Raw genomic sequence first — 25,726 nt, forward strand, 5'->3', positions numbered from 1 at the left:
CTGCCGCAGAGACATGCAGTGGCAGAGGGCAGCTCTTCCTGGACCCTGTCATCAAACCACTAAGGGCACATTTATCATTCTTTCACACATCGCAACGCAGCAAGCTACCTTGCTGCGCTGTGTGAGAGGGAAAGGGCAGAATTGCATCGTATTTACCATTATACAGCGCATTCCTATCCTCTCCTACCGCTGGCGCACCTTTGGCTGCCCAGCGCCAACGCAGACGCCCTTGCACCATGGTGCAAGGTCCCTGCGTTGCATGCAGGATTGTGTTTGAGCAGAAAGGGACCCCTTCCTGCACAGAAACAGTCCCAAGAGGCCTTCTCCTCTTTCTACTTGTGTTGCAGAAGGCAGCGCACATAGCAAGAGGGAGTAACCAGGGGCAATAATGATATTTCTCTTCGCTGCGCCCCAGTTGGGCAGGTGTAGCATTCTGACACGTTCCCAGGGCTACCACTAATGGTAAATCCGGCAATGCGCCAAATCCATGGGTGAATGACTGGGTGCTGGTGCTTGTATAAAGCGCCTCACTATCTTTGAGACGAGTTTGACTATAAAAAACAGCCAAAAAAAACCCCCGTAGAATTCTGCAAGCCACTATCAGCAATGCGGATTCCCTTTGGGAGAGTTGCAGGTCTATTCTCCTAGCATGTAGACCCTTCACCCTGCCCCACCAAGTACCTCATTGAGGGGGCATTTGCTTCATTTCCTTGTGTGACGGACAGTCCTGTTATTCCGCTGACACCATCACAACTCTGGACTCTGCCAGCCGTCCTTGGCTTCCGCTGGTGCTGCAGGTCAATCACTCTGGAGCAGTGGCTTCCGGCAGCTTTAGGAGGGAGGGGGCGGGGGGCACACACACACACACTCATTCTTTCACACACAGACACGCATGCACGCACATCCATTAACAACATTCATACCATTCAAACATGCATGCACGCACCAAACATTCAATTTAAAACATCACACACATACACACTTACCTTCGGCCTCCAGGTCCCAGGAGAGTTGGGACTGCTGCCTTCCCTCTGAGGGAAGGCAGCAGTCCCAGCCTCATCACAGAGTGAGATAGGGTCAGTAAGGCTGCTGACCCCTCCCCACTCTGTGACGAAGTGTCACTGATTGACACTTGCCCTGGGCGCTTCAGGGCTTAAACTGAAGCGCCCAGGGAGAGTGTCAATTGGTGACGCTTTCCTCGTCACCCAGGAGGAGGCACCTTTGCTGGGCTGAGGAGGTCACGCCCATAGGGGTCGTGACCTCACCAGCCCAGCAAAGTTCAGCTCAGGCAGCCAGGAGTTTGCGCAAATGGCGCATGTCTGCTCCTGGCTGCCTGAGCTGAACATGGAGAGTGTCTGTCAGGCTGACCTTTGTTCAGCCTGACAGACACTCTTCATGAGGGGCAACAGGTGGGGGGGGCGTGGCCCATCCGCCCTAAAGGACAGGCCGCCACTGCTCTGGAGGCTTCTAAGCACTGCTGACTGCTGGGCCGTCCCCATTCCTGTATCCTGTGGTAGTCAGAACGAATCTGAGGCATTGGAGTCACTGCCTCCATAACGCGGCACTCGGAAAAACGTCGGATCCCATTTGGCTTCACACTTCCTTCTATTTCTTTCGAACCACCAGAGCTCTGACACCTCCGGGGTTCATGCACAGCAGGCTGATCTGTCCCATGTTTTTGCTTTGCGTTCTGGGGTGTACAGTTTATCTGATTTTCAAATGAGGACTACAAGTCCCAGAACGCAAAGCTACACACAGGACTGAATGAACTAATCACTCCTGGACCTGGGACCTCGAGAGCTTTGCCTCATCCGCCACATAATTCATCATCTGCTGCATAATCTGCATATTTTAACAAAAAAAAAATTCTCACTCGAACAGTTCAAAAGTTTGTAAAACCACAGTGACGGGTGTTGCTGCACAGTGGAAGGCCCTTTGGAAAGGTTGTCTGGTCACCTTTCTGTTGCTTACTGCTCAATTTGAGTGTTAAACTGCTATTAAAGAGGTGCAACCTATGCCCAGACAATGTCAACAAGTGTAACAAGCATTGGCAAAGCCAATAGGTCTTGGTAATTGGAGACCTATTGGTGTTGTTAATATCTTTTAAACATGTTGAAGAGCATCATGACTGCTCAGCATAGCTGAAAGTCAATTTAAAAAGCCCCTGCAGCTTTCCATTTCCAGATGCTAAAGGGACCCATCACACTGTAAAACAAGCTCAAATTGAAATCACTTTATGTGAGGACGTAAAGATATTAATCGTAACTTACCTTTGTGAACACCGAAAAGACACAAACGTAGACTTTTGGTCTAAACTCAGACCAAAAGTCTAAGTTTACCTTTGTAAATAGGGTTTATTGATTTTTGAAAGACTTGGGGCCTGATTTAGATATTGGCGGTAACGTTCCTGCTGTTGAGTTTTCGACTGAAAACCCGTCTGCTGCCATGACAGTTTGCTCGCTGTATTTAGATGTTGGTAGTCCCATAGATTTTACCTGCCTTAGTCCCGCCACCTCCGCCATTCCCATCTGCACCGACAGTGCCTTAAGAAAGTGTGGCTGACAGCGGGATTCAATCCGAAATCGCATTACCATTGTCGAATTCACCTATGATGAACTCTCTGCCAACCACCACTCTAATGTTTGTGGTCAGGCAGGCTATGAGACCTAGGCCTGAAGTAACTAATTTACAGGTCAAAGGTGGAGCAGTACGTAGCTGCAGACAAACACACAAACAGGAAGCCCACAGATAGGTGAAACGACACCCATAATGGTCCCAGGGGATTGGCCCCATTAAAGCACACATATGCCCAAAGGGGTGTGCGCATTCCCAAAAACAATCAATCAATGTTTGTAAAGCACAGCTACTCACCCGTGAGGGTCTCAAAGCACTGGGGGGGGAGGCGAGGGGCCTCATCCGAAGAGCCACATCTTGAGGTTCTTCCTGAAGATGGTGAGCGACGTGCTTTGTCTGAGATGCGGGGGGGGTTGTTCCAGCTTTTTTCTGCAGTGTAGGTGAAAGATCGTCCTCCGGCAGTGGTTTTGCGGATGCAAGGAATGGTGGCCAGGGCCATCTGGGCAGAGCAGAGGGATCTGGCAGGGTGTGGAAGGAGACGCGGTGGTTCAGGTAGACTGGTCCTGCGTTGTGTATGGCCTTGTACGTGTGGGTGAGAAGCTTCAAGATGATTCGCTTCTCGAACGGTAGCCAGTGGAGGGTCCTCAGGTGTTGGGAAATGTGTTCTCAGCAAGGGAGGTCCAGAATGAGTCTGGCAGCGGCGTTCTGGATGAGTTGATGTTTTTTGATGTTCCTAGTTGAGGTACTGGCGTAGAGGGCATTGCCGTAATCAAGCTTGCTCATGACTAACGCGTGAGTGACTGTCCTGGGACAGTCTGCTGGGATCCATCTGAATATCTTCTGAAGTTTGCCGAGTGTGTGCCAGCAGGAGGAGGTGACAGTGTTTACCTGGTGGGTCATGGATAGGGAGGAGTCGAGGGTGATTCCTAAGTTGCGGGTGTGCTCGGTTGGTGCAGGGGGGGTACTGAGGGATGTGAGCCACCAGGAGTCGTCCCAAGCTCAGGTGGCGTTTTCAAAGATGACGAGCTCCATTCCTGAGTGAAAGTTCCTTTTGGCTGTGTCTGGGTCTGCGGACACCATAAAGACAGATTCCACATGAAGTTAGGAACACTTAGCCAATCAGAACACAGCACTTACAATAGCACCCCACGATCACACGCCCCTCAGGTGGGACATCCGGACACATTACCCACTGTCCCTCATTGTGTCCACTCAAGGTCGAGGCCCACCTGCATTTGTTATCAGGGACCTTATTCATGACTTCAAGACAACTTCTCACATTCTTTACCCAAAATGGAATGTTGTAATTGTTTTATGGCACTCAGAGAAATGTATAAAACACTGCACAGATGAATTGTACTTTGAGATAATCCTTAGACCCCGTTTCCGTAACTGTTCTCCAGGCTGTACTGTTTACTTAAAAAAACACTACAGTTTTGCCAAATGCCTCTTGTTTTTCATTTTTTAAGGTAAATTCACATTTGAGCAACATTTTGGTGAGCCAGCCAGGAGCTGATTTTTCCCTCGGACCTGACTGCGACCAAAAGAAGGGTAGCCCACCCGGACGGATTCACATTTGCACAACAAGGAAGATGAGCAGATGCTGCAATTGATTGGAACTTCTGCTGAATCCGCAGGGCAGAGGTCTATCCTGAAGTCACCATCAAAAGGCTAAGACACTACATCAGTGCTTTAGTCCCAGCATCTGGCGTCTGGCAAACTAGGAAGAAGCATGACCTGCAAAGTCACCTTTTTTGATAGCACGCTAGGAAATGTGAATGTTGTTTTTTTTCTTGGACCGCTGCGTGTGACACAGGTGGTACACATGGACCCTGGGTGTGATATAGGGCCGGCACCTCAATTTTGAGAGGTGTCTATAGTTTGGATTGCTGGGTATGACACAGATGGTACGCATGGACCCTGGGTGTGATATAGGGCTGACACCTCAATAAGTGAGAGGTGTGTTTCGCTTGGACCGCTGGGTGTCACATAGGCCATCTCCGAGGAGGCCCAGACCACTAACCCTATCTAACAATCAGCAAGTAAGGCATCCGCACCTCCCTGCCATATGCAGGAATGGAAGTGCTCTACCTGATGCCACCTATCCCCCCATTTGGGTGTACCAATCCGCCAGTCAAGAAAGCCGGAGGGTCTCCTACCGAACAATGAACTGTTAGGTCCAGGCATAACCGTCCAACAGGCCAACAGGCCCAGGCAATCCCAGCACCACCCCAGTCCAGTGCTAGAGCTCCCCGAACTTCTACCCCACCCCCGTCTGTTGCATTCAGCCCATCGAACCTCAGCGGCACAGAGAACATGTACTGGTTCAGGTGAACACACTCGAGTGACAGGGAGATTCATAGCAGTTCTGGATTGTGACACAACTATTGGGGGTGTGAAAAGGGGTCTCAGTCTTCCAGGATCCAATGATGAGGAGGGGAGCAAAAGGGTCTGCTCAGGTAGCTGAAGAAACAACAGAAAGCGAGTTTGAGGGCAAGTCCGACCAACAAGAACAGTGCATAGCTCAGAACGAAGGAGTGTGTTGTGTCCTGTGACCTCTTCATCACTCAGTATCCCCTCCAGTGGAGCATACCTCCCACTAGCGAGCCAGTGCCAGGAAGGCCCTTCGAGGGATTAGAGTTTGAGATTGCTTGATTTTAGTATAGTCATCAGTTGTGTACCAATGCAATGTCAAGGCATTCACCATCTACAGTTAAAAACATGCAGACATCCAGCTATAGAAGCACACAACATACTGAATAAGGACACAGCAATTACAGAGTATACAGCTGTCTTCTCCTTGTTAGCACAACTCCGGTAAGCCGACGCCCCTCTTTAATACTTATTGTTTACTTACATTCAAAGCATTTGATGTGTTCATAAAATTCTGAAGTGAAATAGAGAATAAATGAAATTAGAAGCATCTATGAGAAAAATAAATGATGTAAAATCTTTACTTATTAGATTTATAAAGCTTACCTAATTCATCAAGGAATGTTTCTGTGTTAAAAAAGAAAACAGAAAGTTATATATCCATTAGGGCACTTAACTTGTACAAGAGTATATCTGTAAAGTTTTCTTACTGTAACTGGGCTGCTTCACTTTCACCCAGTCACCAACTTTAATGAGCTGTTCTCCAGTTGCACAAAATCTCTTACAAACCACTTATTTTCCTTATATTGGCTGCTTCTACTCACTTGTTCACTTCAAATATGAAAATCAATTTCCTTACACACTTATGGGACTAGATTGATGTTTATTTCCTCTGCAAAGTTCCAAGGACATACCCCAATCGTGTTGTCAGCAATAGCACTAGACCTTCGACCTGTAGGAAGAAACCTCAGGTTGCAAAGAAGAGGTGCTAATTGTGCACCAATGTTTGACAACCTGCCTTCCACTGTGCGATGCAAACTCTGGGGCATATTTACAAGCCCTGTGGTGCAGGGCAGCCTAGCAAGTGACCTTGTTGCCCTGCCCTGAGCCAGAGGGAAAGGGCAGAAATGTGCCATATCTACAAGATACAGTGCATTCCTGTCCTTTCCCACTGCGCTGGTGCCGTTTAGGAAGCCTAGCGCCAACACACAGTCTCTTGTACCATGGCGCAAGGATACCTGCGTTGCAGATAGGATTGTTTCTGTTGCATGAGAAAACCCACCACAACGCCCATGGAACGCCTCCCTGATGAAGTGTAATGCAACGCAGCGACTTGCTCTACGTTGCCTTACATCAAATATGCAAGGCCATGAAAAGCCACGCAAAGTGGGTTTGCATGGCTTTGCAGATCTGAGCCCGCACAATGCGTCAAGGGTGCATCACAAAAAGTGACGCATCTGTGACTCACAGGGCTTGTAAATAAGCCCCTTCGTACTAATTGGTTGCATCGTAAAACGTCCACTTGCACAGGTTTGGGCAATGACCTGCCTAATGAATATGAACTGTAGAGGTTATGCCCTGTGACTGGCAATGAAAACAAGGATAGTGAACAGCAAGGCACCACAGGACACTATCGCCCCCGTCCCAACAGGAAAGATTATTCTTTAAGCAGTTCTTTAAAACAATGTTCCACATTTGGGAAGGGATCTGGCAGAACGTTCAGTTCTGTTGCTCCACAGTGCACCAAACCACTGTAGAACGGTGCGACCAGCTGGCCTCATATTTTCATAACAAGATCACAACTATTCAAGCCAGCCTCACGTCTGATAGTCAGATGGAGAAGAGTCCGAGGGATACAGTTGGCTTCACTCTTACATTTCCAGCCTATCTCTTTGGAGGAATCCTTGGTGGCTATAAGTAGCCTCAAATCAGCATCACCAGCCAATCCTTGCCCTCCAAATCTATTAGTAATAGGTGCAGCTGCCATCAGCCCGCAGACTGCTCAATGCGTCCTTGTCTTCAGCAACAGCCCCTGTGTCATGGGAGCAGGCTACAATTCTGCCCTTCCTAAAAAGCCCTCAGCGGACCCTATAGAGCAATCAAACTATAGGCCAATCTCTCTACTGCCAGCAATATCTAAGGTACTGGAAAAGTTTGTTAATCAACAGCTCTCTCAGTATTTTGAAACCAATGAGTTTCTCCATGTCAGCCAGTCTGGCTTTAGGCTAAACTTCAATACTGATACAACACTGATTGAGGTCACTGAGCATATTAGCGGTACCTTAGATGCCGGGGGCAAGGCTGTTCTGATTATGTTAGATGTCAGTGGCCTTCGATACGTTCACTCACCCTATCCTTAGGTGATTTCATATGCTGATGACACCCAGCTGCTGTTCACATTTGGGCAGGGAGAGGAGATTGCAGGAGAGTCCATTGAAATTTGCCTATATTCTGCCTTTCTCTGGATGACTTCCCATTAATTAAAATGCAAAGCAGACAAGACCAAAATACTATTCTTCCGCCGATACCCTAATTTTGTAGACACTGTGGCCAAAAGACGAGCCACCACCAAGTCCCCAGGGGGGAACAGTCAAGAACTTGGGCATCAAATTCAACAATTCTCTCTCTTTTCAGCCACAGATTATGTCTGTGATCAGAATATTTTTGGGGCTTCTGTGGACTTTAAAAAGTTTTTACACTTTCTCTCCTTATCTGCAAGAAAAGTGGTCATCCAGGCACTCATAACATCAAGGCTGGACTACGGCAATGCCCTAAATCTGGGTCTCCCGGACTATCTGCTTAACGAGCTTCAAGTGGTCCAAAATACGGCGTCCCGTATTCTACTTAGCTTCTCCCCAAGAACATGTGTACCGCACCTGCATGCTCTCCACTGGCTTCCGATAAAGAAGTGAATTCTCTTCAAAATGTTAATCCTGGTCCATCGAGCACTGAACCATTCAGGTGCAAACTATCTCTGGGCCAGAATTTTCTATGCTCCTGCCAGAAAATTGCAGTCAGCCCACTTCCATCTTACAGGGATCACTAAGATTTGTCGTATGAGAATGGGCGGAAGGACCTTCTCCTATATCAGACCAGTGGCTTACAACAAACTTTCTTTTGAGCTTTGCTTTGTAGCTGCTATCGCTGTGTTTAAGAAATGGTTGAAGACTTGGTTCTTCCAGCGAGAGTAGTTGATCTCACTGTACCTCGTGGATGACTGAAAGCTTAGCACTGGGGCACTCCAATAGCCATACACTTTAGAAGTCACATTTCATTAATTCATCAAAAACAACTTTCTCCCCTTGAATCTGCTCTGTTTCACAGGATCTGGCTTCACAAATGAGTTCTTAGCTCCCTGGTGGTTCTGCGACTGCTCAGTGGTTTTCATACACAATTGTGGTCACAAACCACTCATAGATCTCACTGCTAATTGCAAGTACAAGTGGATGTCCTTTTCAAGCGCCCCTCTAATTGCGCTGCAGAAGGAGCAGCAGAACTTCTTTACGATTTAGGCAAGCTTTTCTGAATCACAAAATTGGTTTACTCCATTTAAAAATACAAATTTACATGGGGGAGTGGCCAGCAGCAGAGCAAGTTGGGTGCTCTCTAGAAGAGCTCTCCACTGAGGCCCCATTAAAAACTCACAACTGAATCAAGCAGTGGTGCTCAAAAGGGGCACAACATCTGAGAGATGGTCCAAAGGGATGCCGAGGAATCAGCTAACTGATAACTGCACTGCCCTACTCTACCACACCAACTGAAGGGAGTGGAGAGGCATGGAGCGGTGGGCCAAATCAGGAAGGAGTTGGGAGGCGTGTGGGGGCAGCGGTTAGTGTATCTCTGTAGGAAGGTAGCCTCTTTCAAGCCTTGTTACCCCCACTTTTGGCCTGTTTGTGAGTATATGTCAGGGTGTTTTCACTGTCTCACTGGGATCCTGCTAGCCAGGGCCCAGTGCTCATAGTGAAAACCCTATGTTTTCAGTATGTTTGTTATGTGTCACTGGGACCCTGCTAGCCAGGACTCCAGTGCTCATATGTTTGTGGCCTATATGAATGTGTTCCCTGTGTGATGCCTACCTGTCTCACTGAGGCTCTGCTTACCAGAACCTCAGTGGTTATCTTCTCTCTACTTTCCAAATTGTCACTGCAGGCTAGTGACTAAATTTAACAATTCTGATTGGCACACTGGTACACCCTTATAATTCCCTGGTATATGGTACCTAGGTACCCAGGGTATTGGGGTTCCAGGAGATCCCTATGGGCTGAAGCATTTCTTTTGCCACCCATAGGGAGCTCAGACAATTCTTACACAGGACTGCCACGGCAGCCTGAGTGAAATAACGTCCACGATATTTCACAGCCATTTTACACTGCACTTAAGTAACCTATAAGTCACCTATATGTCTAACCCTCACTTAGTGAAGGTTAGGTGCAAAGTTACTTTGGCGGTCATTCTGACCGCGGCTGGCGGCGTTTGCCGCCCGCCATGCGGTCACCGCCAAATGGCCGCTCCGCGGTCAGAAGACCACGGATGCCATTCTGGTTTTCCCGCTGGGCCGGTGGGTGCCCGCCAAGGGAGCGCCCGCCGGCCCAGCGGGAAAGACCCTGCAACACAGAAGCCGGCTCCGAATGGAGACGGTGGTGTTGCAGGGGTGCGACAGGTGCAGTTGCACCCGTCGCGATTTTCACTGTCTGCTAAGCAGACAGTGAAAATCTTTCTGGGACAAAAATCTTTCTGGGACCCTGTTAGGGGGCCCCTCGACACCCGTTCCCGCCATCCTGTTCCTGGCGGTAAAAACCGCCAGGAACAGGATGGCGGGAAGGGGGTCGTATCCATGGAGATTCAGCCCAAGCATGGGAAATCCGGCGGGAAACCGCCGGATTCCCTTTTCTGACCGCGGCTTTAACGCTGCAGTCAGAATGGGCATTGAAGCACCGCCAGCCTGTTGGCGGTGCTTCCGTGGCCCCCGGCCCTGGTGGTCTTTGACCGCCAGGGTCGGAATGACCCCCTTAGTGTGAGGGCACCCTGGCACTAGCCAATGTGCCCCCACATTGTTCAGGGCAACTTCCCCGGACTTTGTGAGTGCGGGGACACCATTACACGCGTGCACTATATATAGGTCAAAACCTATATGTAGCATCACCATGGTTACTCCGAACATGGCCATGTAACATGTCTAGGATCATGGAACTGTCACCCCAATACCATATTGGGGGGACAATTCCATGCATCCCCGGTCTCCAGCATATATCCCAGATACTGCCAAACTAACTTTCCGGGGTTTTCTCTGCAGCTACTGCTGCTGCCAACCCTCAGACAGGTTTCTGCCCCCCTGGGGCCTGGACAGCCCAGTCCCAGGAAGACAGAACAAAGGATTTCCTCTGAGAGACAGGGTTACACCCTCTCCCTTTGGAAATAGGTGTGAAGGGCCCGAGAGGAGTAGCCTCTCCTGGCCTCTGGAAATGCTTAGAAGGGCACAGATGGTGCCCTCCCTGCATAAGCCAGTCTACACCGGTTCAGGGATCCCCCCATCCCTGCTCTGGTGCAAAACTGGACAAAGGGAAGGGGAGTGACCACTCCCCTGACCAGCACCTCCCAGGGGAGGTGCCCGAGCTCCTCCATTGTGTCCCAGACCTCTGCCATCTTGGATGCAGACGTGTGAGGGCACAATGGACACCTCTGAGTGGCCAGTGCCAGCAGGTGACGTCAAAGACCCCTCCTGTTAGGTGCTTACCTTTCTCTGTAGCCAATCCTCCTCTGTGGGCTATTTAGAGTCTCTCCTGTGGGTATCTCACCAGATAACAAATGCAAGAGCTCACCAGAGCTCCTCTGCACTTCCCTCTTCGACTTCTGCCAAGGATCGACCGCTGACTGCTCCATGATGCCTGCAAAACCGCAACAAAGTAGCAAGAAGACTACCAGCAACATTGTAGCGCCTCATCCTGACGGCTTTCTCGACTGTTTCCTGGTGGTGCATGCTCTGGGGGTAGCCTGCCTCCTCCCTGCACCAGGAGCTCCAAACAAATCTCCTGTAGGTGGGCGGAATCTTCCCCCTGCTAACGCAGACTGCAACACTGGTCCTCTGGGTCCCCTCTCATCCTGACGAGCGTGGTCCCTGGAACACAGGAACTCTGTCCAAGTGACTCCCACAGTCCAGTGACTCTTCAGTCCAAGTTTGGTGGAGGTAAGTCCTTGCCTCCCCACGCTAGACTGCAAAGCTGTGTACCGCGTGATTTGCAGCTGCTCTGGCTCTGGGTGCTCTGGAGGAGGAGCTCTGGGCACCTCCCCTGGGAGGTGCAGGTCAGGGGAGTGGTCACTCCCCTTTCCTTTGTCCAGTTTCGCGCCAGAACACGGCTGGGGGATCCCTGAGCCAGTGTGGACAGGCTTATGCAGAGATGGGCACCATCTGTGCCCATCAAAGCATTTCCAGAAGCTGGGAGAGGCTACTCCTCCCCAGCCTTCACACCTATTTCCAAAGGGAGAGGGTGTAACACCCTCTCTCAGAGGAAATCCTTTGTTCTGCCTTCCTGGGCCAGGGCTGCCTGGACCCCATGGGGGCAGAAACCTGTCTGAGGGGTTGGCAGCAGCTGCAGTGGAGACCCCAAAAAGGCAGTTTGGCAGTACCCGGGTACTATGCTAGAGACCCGGGAGATCATGGAATACCAAAATGGTATTGGGGTGACAATTCCATGATATTAGACATGTTACTTGGCCATATTCTGAGTTACCATTGTGACGCTACACATAGGTAGTGATCTATGTGTAGTGCACGCGTGTAATGGTGTCCCGCACTCACAAAGTCTGGGGAATTTGCCCTGAACGATGTGGGGGCACCTTGGCTAGTGCCAGGGTGCCCACACACAAAGTAACTTTGCACCCAACCTTCACCAGGTGAAGGTTAGACATATAGGTGACTTATAAGTTACTTAAGTGCAGTGGTAAATGGCTGTGAAATAACGTGGACGTTATTTCACTCAGGCTGCACTGGCAGGCCTGTGTAAGAATTGTCAGAGCTCCCTATGGTTGGCAAAAGAAATGCTGCAGGCCATAGGGATCTCCTGGAACCCCAATACCCTGGGTACCTTAGTACCATATACTAGGGAATTATATGGGTGTACCAGTATGCCAATGTGAATTGGTCAATTTAGTCACTAGCCTGTTAGTGACAAATTTGGAAAGCAGAGAGAGCATAACCACTGAGGTTCTGGTTAGCAGAGCCTCAGTGAAACAGTTAGGCATCACACAGGGAACACATATAGGCCACAACCTTATGAGCACTGGGGTCCTGGCTAGCAGGGTCCCAGTGACTCATAACAAACATACTGACAACATAGGGTTTTCACTATGAGCACTGGGCCCTGGCTAGCAGGATCCCAGTGAGACAGTGAAAACACCCTGACATACACTCACAAACAGGCCAAAAGTGGGGGTAACAAGGCTAGAAAGAGGCTACTTTCTCACAGGTATCTTGGACACCCTTAGTGTTTTCTTACACTCCCAGCGACCCTCTACACACTACACTAGGCCTGGGGTCCATTTGTGGTTCGCATTCCACTTTTGGAGTATATGGTTTGTGTTGCCCCTAGACATATTTTTCCCTATTGCATTCTATTGTATTCTACAGTGTTTGCACTTCTTTTCTAACTGTTTACCTACCTGATTTTGGTTGTGTGTGTATATTTTGTGTATATTACTTACCTCCTAAGGGAGTATATCGCCTGAGATACTTTTGGCATATTGTCACTAAAATAAAGTATCTTTATTTTTTAGTAACTCTGAGTATTGTGTTTTCTTGTGATATAGTGCTATATGATATAAGTGGTATAGTAAGAGCTTTGCATGTCTCCTAGTTCAGCCTAAAATGCTCTTCTATAGCTAACTCTATCAGCCTAAGCTGCTAGAACACCTCTAATCTACTAATAAGGGATAACTGGACCTGGCACAAGGTGTAAGTACCACAAGGTACCCACTATAAGCCAGGCCAGCCTCCTACAATCTCCTACTCCCTCCTTTCTTGAGTCAGGACCAGGACGTGACTGCTGAGGCAAAGAAGAGGGAAAGATTAGAGCAGAAAAGCTGTGGCCGGAAACAGTGACCTTTGGCTTTACCACCAAGCACCTCTCAGCCACTGAGTGGGCTCTTCAGTGTCCCATGGGTAAGAGGAGAGTCAGCACCCCCCACTAGGAGGCCAGCCAGTACTGTACCAACCCATCCCACAAATCAAAGAAGTGAGCACAGAAAGCTGCAACACAGTAGCAAACATGAGATATCTCATGACTGAGGAGATGCAGGGGCACGGAGAGGGGCTGGGGAGACACACATACACACACACAGCAGGTTACCTCCACCATCCCCCCAATAGCAAGAAGATCAAAAAGCAGTGTGAGCCCCAGTAGAGACTCTCAGACGCACAGGACCAGCCATGGTGTGTTGAAGGCATAAGTATGACTGAGGACACATGAGGGGCCATCTATAAATGCAAAGACTGACAGATTTCAATGAAATGGCAGGAAACAGAGAAGTTGGGGGGATAACATCGTAGTAGCTTGTTGAGCATTGGGAAAAATGACAGGCCATGGAAAGGGGAGAAAAAGAAACAGTTGGGTACTAGGGCTATCTCCTTCCACACTGCCAGCATTTCTCCCCCAACAATAACTTCAGAGGACACGAGTGCCCTAAGTGACAAAGAGAAGATGAAGCCCTGTTCACTACCGACCCTGCCTTTAATATTACAATGGGATGTGAAAATGGCCCCCACTAACACTACAAACCATCTGGATAGATGTGCCTTTGGGAAAGAGAGACTGCAAGAAGACGATGAAGATAGGACAAAGGACTCCACTTCACAGGACACGTCTTGGAGGACAGGGAACCCACAGTGAAGGGCATCTTATCAGAAAGGAAAACAAATACATATAAGAACACATAGAAGTTAAAAAATACAGGTCCAGAAAGAATAATATATGAATAGCATGAATACCTGAGAGGGTAGAGGCCTGGGTATGGACTTGTTTGTGGAAGACTTGGTAATAAACAAATTGAAACCTAGGGGCCTGTCCAAATTATTTGTGTCACAGAGTCCCGAGCCTGCCACCGAAGCCAGGGGAGCTAACTACAGTTGTAATAGCTACCCATTTTTATTACAGGAATAGCAACGTATTCCTGCAGGCAGACAGATGAATGTGGCCCACAGAGTATGAAACTCTGAATATTCCACTCTGCGCTGATTTTACTCCTGCAAAGCATTTAGGAAGCATTTTTAGGATGTGAAAGCAAGTAGCAGATACTCTGGTGAAGTCATGATTAGATGATGGTTGAGGGTAATTCCACAGGAAGGAGTGTGTCACCAAGATCCCCAGGCCACCAAGCAGAGGCTCAATCCGAGAAAGATTTACATTTACGATACATACTTCAGTGGTGCTGGACCAATTTTCAGAGCGGGGGTGCCGCCATCAATGTCGCTGACATGAGTGTGAAAGGTGCAAGCATCACACAAAGAACAAGTAGAGCAGTAATCCTCCATGTACCACAGCACGATTGTCAGATAGTTCAATTTACAAAATCCTCAAACTTTGCAGTCAGAGGAAGAAAAGTAAACACAAATCTATGCTAAAAGAATAAGTAGCAATTCTTCAGAAGACATAGGTCCTGATTTAGATCTCGGCGGAGGAGTCAGTCCCTCACAATAGTGACTGATATCCTGTGCGTTGAAATCTAAATCCCATTGTTTTCTATAGTATTTAGATTTCGGAAGATGAGATAACCATCACTGTTGTGACGGAGTAACCCCTCTACCGAGATCTACATCAAGCCCATAGCCTGACATTTCACCTATGTGAATGCAGAGCAAATGTGACAAGATAAAAGCACAATGTAAAGGCGTCTTTATTGCCCATCCCTCTTCTCACCTCCAGCATGGTTGTTTTGGAGTTGCTGCAGCACCTCCGTACCCTTACATCCAGCACCTATGACATGCTTATTCCGGCCGCGTCTCAGTTCAGCCTAGGGCAGGTAAGACACCTCCAAAAGGTGACTTCAGATATAAAGCCTGGATACTGTGAATATCGTCTGCATAAGACAGAATCCAAAACTCAAAAGATTTAACAAGACAGGCTAACAGAGAACCGTACACATTAAATAGTGGTGAAGTGCGGGTGGAGGCCGGAGGGACCCCACAAATAGAAGTAATAGTATCAACATTGAAAGGAGCAAGAGATACCTTTTGAGTGCGAGAGGAGAGAAATGAGGAGAACCAAGGCAGAGCCAAAAGGCTAATGGCAGATTAGTGAAGACATTTTAGGAAGTTAGACTGGGATAGTGATGAAATGACTGTGACCATGGAAACAGGTCTTCTATGGACTCTTTGTGTACCTGGGGGATCAGAAGATCACAACCACTACAAAATAAAGAGCTGAAAGACAACAGATACACAGGTGCGGCCCCATCTTGGGCTTGGGGCACAGGTTTGGGGAGCCTTCACCTAGGGCAAAGGTTTTAACAGTGAAGTCACTTCTAATAGCAGAAGATCTCTGGTCACCCTTACGGGTGATAAGCGGTACCAGACAAATCGACTTAACATAACAACATAACACAATATGACATAACTCCACACAACACAGCACAACACAATAGCATAAAGTAACTTAACATAACATAACATAGCATAGCATAACATAATAAAACACAGTATAGCACAGCACAACACATCATAATAGCATAAAATAACTTAATATAACATAACATACCATAGGATAACATAACATAGCGTAGCATAGCATAAGTTAGTATAAAATAACATAACATAACAATATAACACAGTATAACAAAACATAACAACATAACATAGCGTAGCCTAGCATAAGTTAGTATAAAATAACAAAACACAACACAATATAACATAACATAACAACATAACATAGCGTAGCGTAGCATAACTTAACATAACGTGACAGCATAGTATAGCATCGCATAACATAACTCACCATAACATAACAGAAAACAACATAAGATAACATATAACATAACAACAAGAACTCGAGTCTGGTTTGCAGAGGAGCACCTGCAGGGACTTCTCCAAGTGACCCTCCCTGTTTCCTGGTAATGAACCCTGTAAATGCTGGAAGCAGAGAACGAGCACTGAGCTTGTCCTACAACAACAGAAGCCTAATAGTGGCAGGTGTTGCATGACAGAATATCGACAAAAACAATATCGACTTTCCATAATATTGTCAAAAATACCATCCGCAAAAATATTTAGTTTACATGCTTCATATGCAAACTACTAAAATATCATGGCATAAATATTGTTGAACAGAATAGCATCAAAAAAGGTAACTATATCAAAACTTTAATCTATATAACATTATAAGTAATTTATTTAAAATATTAAACTACAAAATAAGAATATAGGCCAAAAAATAGTTTCAATAATTGATGTAAATAATACATATTTATAAACAAGCATATGTATATATTACAATTAATATGCAAAATAGTTTAATTAATATCGTAAACTATGTATATGATATATATACATTTAAAGAAATAAAAACATAAAGAATTTTAAATATTGCATAAATAATATTAACAATAATTTAGGAATTACAATTAACAAATGTATGCTAACAATAACATATGGCACAATTTATTAAAAACATAAATAATATAACAATAAAATAAAAAAACAGAGATGGACTTCAATGCAGTCAGATTGGCTAAACTAACTCCAGTTTAAGCTAAAAAATGTGAAAAGTTGGGCTTTGGAGGATTTGGTTTTAGTTTTCATAGTCCAATCTACGCAAATATAGGGAAAGTGTACAACTTTGAGGGGAAACATGCACCGTTCCAACTCCTAATCATTATTTTTGCACACATTTAATTGCCTAATAACATAAAATCATTATAACATATTCAACAGAAAAATATATACTATATGAATTAATCAATTAAATGTAAAAAAATGAAAAGAATAACATTACAAAATATTTTCACAATTAAAAATCAAAATTAAAAAAATCCCTGACTATTACCCAAACATCCACAACCCCCAAAACACTTCTAGTAACTTTTAAATAAAACAACATTAAAATAGTAATTAAATAAAACAAAGAAAATTAAAATCTATGATAAATATAAAACGCTATAACACATATCAAATACACTTATTGAATTAACAATTATTTAAAATGAGCAAATTATTTATGTAGGAAATAATCAGTTACAAAAATTACATCATTGATTACCAATTAAATAATTAATTAACATTAAAATGTATTTTTACAAAAATATAATTTAAATAACTTCCCATCATATTCTCTTATAAGCCAAACAACCAGCACCTAAAATATAACTTACTAATTAAACTTTACTGAATAAAATATACACTAAAGAAATACCCTTACATAAATAAAAAAAACAATCGATCAATGTACATAATTATTCACAATATAATATTTGAGTCAAACAAAAAACCTGAAAATAAATAACAATTTATAATTGAATTATATTTTAAATAACCCACCTTATTTCCCTAAAAACCCAACAATCTGTGTAGTATATTGCTCTCTCTTTAGTTACTTTATTTGTACTTGTAGTTGTTTTGCTTTGTATTTGTTGTTTTATTTTAAATTGTATTTATGGTAAATGTGTTACTTGGTATGCTCTGCTCCCCCCTTGCTGCTCTGAGAATTGGATGATCTAGAATGTTGTATTGAGGCAGTTGAAGACTGAAGGAGCAGCTTGGAGGTGTGGCTGGAGTTTCTGTAACTGCAACTTGAAGAATAAAGAAATTATAAGAAGCTACTTCTGTTTCATTAAGAATTTCTTCATCATCGTTAAAGGAGCTACTTCAATCTGCTATTAAATTATGTTACTAATTAAATGAAAAAATAATTGCACATTACAAATGACAAACTATACTGATAACAATTTAAACCAATTACAATTAACACATAAAATCAATAGAATAGCTAAAGTATACTAGAGTAATTAAAATTATATTTACTACAACTAAAGTAAACAATATACGTAATGATATTCTAAAAAACGATATTATATAAAAGAAAAACAACTATTCTGACCGTCTATATATTATGTTCCTTAATATTTTTGACAGAATATTTATATGAAACCTTATTTTTGGTTTAATACTTGCATCATTCACTGATAGGATTGGCCAAGAATCTGTAAAATTGGGGGCAGGCATCTATAATGGATAACACCGGCCCCATCGTGGTACAATTGCCTGTGTACATGGTGGTAATAAGTGAGTGTGTTACCCTGGTGCTATCAGAGTATGTGGCCAGATGGCACCCAGAGCACATGGTGGTGATACAAGTTTACAGAGGTTCTTTTCAGCTGTGTTTAGTGGACATGTGGAAGACTCAACATCCTAGCTCAGGTGCCCACAACACATACTACTCAGGTGCCCACAACACATACTACTCAGATGCCCACAGCACAAACTACTCAGGTGCCCACAACACATACCACTCAGGTGCCCACAACACATACTATTCAGGTGCTCACAACACATACTATTCAGGTGCCCACAACACATACCACTCAGGTGCCCACAACACATACCACTCAGGTGCCCATAACACATTCTGCTCAGGGGTTCACAACACATCCTAGCTCAGATGCCCACAACACATCCTAATTCAGGTGGCCACAACACATACTGCTTTGGTGCCCACAACTCGTTCTACTCAGGTGCCTACAACACATCCTAGCTCGAGTCCACAACACAAACTACTTAGGTGCCCACAACACATACTACTCAGGTGCCCACAACCCATTCTCCAGGATTGAGTATACTATCACACAAAATACCCATCTATATAAATACATAAAAACATGATTTTGGGCTGTGGGAATTTCAGATCACTCTCCCACATGGACAGAGATAAGCAACCCAGTCCTACTGCATCCACTGATGGATGATTGGTCGAATCAGAGATATCAGTCCGGGGGGCCTACATGACTAATCAGGGGGTAAGCAATATCTTACGCCTGTGCTCCAGAAAGGGATAGGAGAAATGAGGCTATGCAGGCAGAAAGAGACCATATCAAATTAGAAGCTGATTACTACAGACCAATGACCTAGAGATGGGCCAAGTTCTTGCCCTAAGGGACCAGGTCCTGAAAAGCAATGATACTTGTAGTCACTGTCCCTCCAGGCAGATGACTGTGTAAAGTAGGAGGTAAGGCAGAGAAACTGAGGGCGTTGCTACGGAGGGGAGTCCAAGACAGCAGACAGGTAGCCCACACATCTGGCAAATATGTTCAGTCCTTATGAACCACACAACAAAGGCAGAGTGATGACAAATTAGGAGAGTTTGTGTCAAACTTAGTTAAGTGAGTAACACTTTAAACGAAATCTATCATACTCATCATACAAATTCCACAGTAGATATGATAGTGCAGCACATCAATTAAATGAAAATAACAAGGGCCCAAAATGTTCTTTCAATGTTATATGTAATATTACAGTGTACACGTAGCAATGTATAACAATCAATGTATCTTACACACAAGGGGGGAAGACCGAGGCGCCAGCCTAAATTTTTATCACTCACACATCTATTGCATGGCACTCCTACATTTGTAAACTAGAATTCTTTTCTTGAAAGAAACCTCTTTTGTTCGGACACTTCCTATTCTGCAATTCCTTAAATAACTTCCAAGTCGCCTCACATCATCTGTAATCTATAACAGAGCTCTCACGTGTCCCAATTCCATGCGTGAGTAGCTCATCAACATCAGGAGGTTTTTTAGGATTCTGGGACTCCTAGTCCTGGCTCTATGTTTTAAAAAGGGTTTGCAGATCCCAGTATGCAATGATAAATTGGGCCTGGTGAGATACTCAGACATGGAAGGGAGCAAATTCAGAGCTGTGTTGTTGCCTGAATGCAGTGCGACCCTTCACCTTTGTGTAGTTTTTTGAAGTTTTATTTAGCGCAAACTCAACCCAAGGGTATTGGAGGGCTTTACATAAGAAACACTTATATTACGCAAGGACAATTTCAGTTTTTGTGGGCACTCAGAGATTAAGTGATTTGCCCAGAATCAGAAGATGTGGAGTTGATGCTGAGACTTGAAGCTGGTTCCCCAACTCTAACGTCAGCAGCTCTGACCATTACGCCACACCCTCTCCCCGCTGGGTCACTTGGAGCCTAAGCTTTCAATGTGGCCTCTTAATGACGTCATGTTTTGAAATAGATACAAAAATGAATTGTTTTCCAACATGAATGCACGTATTTGTTTCCGAGTGAAGGCAGCCTCCTTCTAGTGGTCTGATTTCCGAGGCTGTGTAAAGTGTTTTAAAGTGCACCCAATACACATGATGCACATATCCCAGAATGCACCTGTGGCCCTGCATAAACTGAATCTTGCTCCTTTGACAGCTTTGCGCTGGTGTATGGGTGCATTTACGTCTGAGTCCCTGGGCTAATGAAACAGTTGTGACTTTCCTGCCCCTAAAGGTTCAAAGACCCAATTAATAGAAATCTTCAGTGGGATCACGTGACCTTGGCAAACACAGCTTCCCTGTCACAGCTGCATGACTGACATAGATGCTAACCAACATGTATCCAGTCTGTAGGGCACAGAAGCAAGGCCTCATTACCTGGAATACATTTCAGCCAATAACAGCCCCCAACGTCTCCAAAACACATGATGGCTGTTTCTAAAGACAGGACCATTTGTATACGTCCCTGAATGTGATTTACATTCCAGCCAAGCCTTGGCAGCTGCTATGTTTTTGTACAGTTTCATTACATATATAGCGCCTACCCGCCGGCACCTACTGGTCCATTCCACACGCCAAGTGATGACGGACACGCCCACTCTCTCCGTCTGCTGCCTGTCACTGCCTCACACTGACGCTGATTGGCTCTCTGGGCCTGGCCTACGTCAATTGTTCTCATTAGCAAAGCAGCCAATAGGAGCTGTTCCACCCTTTCCATGCCAGCTTATTCAATAGTCTAAATGAGCACAGAAAAGTATTTTCAAAGGAAAAATTCCTTCTAAGGATTGTCAAGGGTCTTCCAACTGTTGCACCCAGGAATGTAAAACACTCTATTTATTTACCTGTTTATTCGTCAGAATAGATGGATGATCAAATACATTTTCTGCAGTTCTCTAAAGAGCAACAAACTAATTCGATGGTGGCCACCAGACAAGATGCTCCTTTCTCTGCTCATTCCAACATACCATCTCCAATAATGTCATCTCCTTTGAAACGTCAGACAGCCCTTAGAATATGTTCCGTTAAAATAAAGACACTATGGCCCTCATTACAACCCTGGCGGTCGGTGATAAAGCGGCGTTAATACTGCCAACAGGCCGGCGGTAAAAATAAATTGGATTTTGTCCCTGGCGATAACTGCCATCAAAGACACTTTAACACACCGACCGCCTGGGTGGTAACGGCCGCTGGGCTGGAGACTTCGGTCTCCAGCCTGGCGGTCGTCACAATCCCAGCCTCGGGATTACGACGCGGCCTACCACCATGGTTTTCATGCCAAACGTACCGCCACGAAAATCATGGCGGTAGGCACTATCAGTGCCAGGGAATCCCTTCATTGGCACTGATAGGGGTCTCCCCGGTCCCCTTCCCCAGAGTCCTCCCGCAACCTTCCCCTCCCTCTCCTGCCCCACCACACATATACACACCCACACGCGCACCCATATACACACATGCACACACGCATACCCACCACCCACACATGCACACATACGTGCCCATATACCGCAACACACACCAACATACCTTGTCACACACATGCATTCACGACACACAACACTCACAATCACTCATTCACGCATGCATTCAACGCGACTCACACCCGCATGCACGCATTCCAAAACATACACACACCCCCACATATACACAACAACCCCACCCCCTCTCCTGTCCGAGAACCCGACTTACCTGCTTGCAGGGGGTCCTCCGGCTGGAGACGGCTCATGATAAGGTCATCGATGTTTTGCTGGCGTGGTGGTGCTGCTGTCAGCAGCGCTGCCTTACCGCTGTCCGCCACCATGACCGTCGGCGGTGTTCCGCCAGCATTCTTGCGAAATATCGTCGGCGGTCATGAGACACGTAGACGGCTGGTAGCCACAGCGGCGGTATGTTGGCAGCACGTTGCCGTGGCGGTAGGCGGTAGTTACCGCCAATGTTAGAATGAGGGCCTATATTCTTCTCCACCTGAGGGAGGCATTTTTTCCTTCATGTATTATTATTTTATCCTTGGTCACTGCACTGAGATCGCAAGGTCCCTGTTCTTAAAAATGAAGGTTTTGACTTTCTGTCTCTATTTGTACTTTCCAGTCCCAAATGAATACTCTGCCATTACTATTTCTCTTCAAATCGGGTTCCTGCTTTATCTCTCATTGTTTCTCTTTCAGGTACTCGTTTCTTGCTCCCGCTCCTGTCTCCCTCAGCATTGTTTCTCTTTCTGCCCTATTACTCTTTTTCTTTCTCTCCCTCTTGTTTCTCTTTCTCTCCCTCTCGTTTCTCTTTCTCCATCAAACATTGTCTTCTTCTTGTTTCTCTTTCTCTCACTCTGGTTTCGTATTTTTACCCACATAAATCCACTCTATACCACATAACAACAATCCACATAAATACACTCCACACTTTGCCACATAATTTCACTTAACACCATACTGTCCCATGCCGCACTATTCAGCTCCACACAAATCCATTCCACACCACATAATTCCACTCCAAACCACATAGTTCCACTCCACAACACAATTCTAGTACTCACCACATGTATCCAATTCACAATACCTTATAAACGTCATACTACAGAATTCAACAGCACACCACATAATACAACTCCACTACCTAACAATCCACAACATAAAATACTATTCCTCATAATTACACTCCATAACACACAATCCCACTCCACATAATTCCAATATACTCAAAAACACATATTTACTATCCACATAATACTACTGCACAACATGCCACATAATTCCACTACACAAATCCAATCCAAACACACTTTTCCATGCCACACAATTTCAAAACTAACTAATCCAATCCAACCCATATAATTCCACTACACACCACATACATACAATCCATAACATAGATAAAAGGCTTTTCCATTTACAATACCAATAGCTCTAACTCAAACAAATGTGAGTCAGATTGCATTTCCAATGCTTGTGTTTCTAATAGGACTCGCTGCCCAGATAGGCATGGAATACTCTTTACCGAAAGACTAGTCTGACACTGACTTTTTAAATAACATTTCCAAATTCCTCTTCCACTGAAGAAAGAGGCATAACGGACACCCCTGCAGGCTCCACAGTGCGGGAAGTCCCTGTAACTTCTAATCCTGAGGGGGCCCCTCCAGAGGAGCTTTGGGTTGCTTTGCTGGTGATCACGTGATATGGTCTCTTTAATGTTTTTGGAGCAGAGGCTCAGTCACCTAGTGGAGTGGACCCTCATGTGTAACAGATCAATCCTTTCCTCTGCAGCTCATGGATGGCATGACCTGGTGGCAATAACAGTCAGGTGGGTGATTGGGCATAGGTAACACCCAGATCAAATGTTCTTAAAGAATCTGGGCTCCACTGCCAGATCAGTACTAAGGGGCACGTTTATTGAGAAGTCATGCACCGCAGCGTAGCAAGTCACCTTCCTGCAGTGCGTGACAGGGAAAGGTGCAGGAATGACCTTAATAACATTATACTGCGCATGACTGCCTTTTCCCAGCACTGGCACATAGGGGGTCATTCTGACCTCGGCGGTAAAAGGAGCTTACCGCCGGTCAGAAGACCGCCATAACACCACCGCGGCCGCGGTAAACCGCCACGGTCATTCTGACCCGCAACTGGCAAACCGCCAAAAACCCGACATCCACAAAAGTCCGCCATACCAAAGGTCAGCGAAAAACTGGCGATGACCAAACCTCCACCGTCACGCCAACAGAAATACGCCCCTGCCATTACGACCCACGAATCCACGCGGCGGTCTTTCAACTGCGGTATTCCATTGGCGGTACACACCGCCGCGGTCAAAATACACACACCTTTACAAAACACAACCACATTGGACAATTTGAAACACACACACCTGATACACATACAAACAACACTCCCACACATCCAATACATTATAAAACACACACCCACATCACACACAAACCCCTTCGGAAAAAAAATCGACGAAAGCTAGAGAGAGACAGCACTGCTTATACAACACCATCACACAGAGGCTAACCACACAATCACCCACACAATACCCACGCACAAAACACCACACATCACCACACTCACCACACTCATCAACACATACACCAACCCACACCGCATCCACATCACCCTATGGCACCCCACAGACACCCCCGGTTCTCAGACGCCGAACTCCGGGTCATGGTGGAGGAAATAGTTCGGGTAGAGCCCCAGCTCTTCGGGACACAGGTGCAGCACACCAGCATTGCCAGGAAGATGGAGCTATGGCAAAGGATAGTCGACAGGGTCAACGCTGTGGGACAGCATCCACGAAATCGGGATGACATCAGGAAGCGGTGGAACGACCTACGGGGGAAGGTGCGTTCCATGGTATCAAGGCACAACATTGCGGTGCAGAAGACTGGCGGCGGACCCCCACCTACTCCCCCAGAATTTACAGCATGGGAGGAGGAAGTCTTGCACATCCTGCATCCTGAGGGCCTCGCAGGAGTATCTGGAGGAATGGACTCTGGTAAGTCAAATCTTAACTACTTCTTCCCACCCCCACGCCACCTGCATGCCAGCACATACCCCCACCCTCACCCCCACCCCCATCACACCTACTCCCTGCAAATGGCTCACCATCACAACCCACCCATCCCAACACCAAGACCTGCATGCGTCCACAAAGCATGGACACCCATCACCAAAGCATGCCCACTGCACATACACATCTCCCCCACAAGCCGCCCTCACAAAAGGCCACACACAGGAATGCCAGCCCTGGGGTATACGGGCACCCACCCATTGACCGATATGGAACATACTGAAGCAATAACCATACCTCTATACCCCTGCAGGACCCGAACGCCACCACACCGCCCAGGAGGGTCCAGAAATGTCCATCCCACCCCCAGAAGAGGCCCCCAGTGACGACAGCAGCTCTGTCTCCCTGGACCCAGATGACCAGCCCGGACCATCGGGGACCTCGGGACAGTCGGTTCCCCTCACACAGCCACAGGCCACAGCAGACCCAACCCCCTCTGGGAACACCAGCACAGCTCCCACCCAGCGGGCCCATGCCTCTGTCTCCAGGACACGTCAATCAGCGGTGTGTCCACCACTACAGGGCACCCAGGGTAACCCACCACCCCAACAACAACAGGGACCTGGGGGCAGTGGTAGTGGGCAAACGGTCCAGGGGACGGAGGCCCAGGGAAACAGGGGAACTGGGAGGGCTGCTGTGCGACAGGGGGGGGGACAGGCCCAGGGAACCCACTCTCCACGAGGCCTTCACCTCCATCATGGGAGCATACCACCACTCCCAGGAGACGATGGCGACGGTACTGGCCAGGTTCCAGAAGATCCAGGTACTGCAGGAGCAACAGTACATGGGGTTCAGGGAAGAACTTAGAAGCATCAGTTCCGCAATGGGCACCATCGTAGGGGCACTCAACCTGATTGTCACCACATTGCGGGACCATGTGGTACCACAAAGGGCCCCTGTCACTAGCATGGACCAAGAACAGGCAACCACCTCCGCCGGCGCTAGTGGACAGGAGGCCCCCACACAACAACA

General features: G+C 46.4%; 1 protein-coding gene across 1 annotated transcript in view; it reads right to left on the reverse strand.

Annotated features, from left to right (window-relative positions):
* LOC138293759 (E3 ubiquitin-protein ligase TRIM39-like) overlaps positions 1-25,726 on the reverse strand; it is a 271,251-nt gene that overhangs the window by 33,697 nt on the left and 211,828 nt on the right. The window contains exons 6-7 of the mRNA XM_069233101.1: positions 5,554-5,574; positions 5,432-5,461 (exon numbers count right to left, since the gene is read on the reverse strand). Coding sequence (XP_069089202.1) covers positions 5,432-5,461; positions 5,554-5,574 — 51 coding nt within the window. The remainder of the gene's footprint in view (positions 1-5,431; positions 5,462-5,553; positions 5,575-25,726) is intronic.

Source organism: Pleurodeles waltl, chromosome 4_2, assembly GCF_031143425.1.
Source record: "Pleurodeles waltl isolate 20211129_DDA chromosome 4_2, aPleWal1.hap1.20221129, whole genome shotgun sequence".
In the NCBI taxonomy this organism is placed as follows: Eukaryota; Metazoa; Chordata; class Amphibia; order Caudata; family Salamandridae; genus Pleurodeles; species Pleurodeles waltl.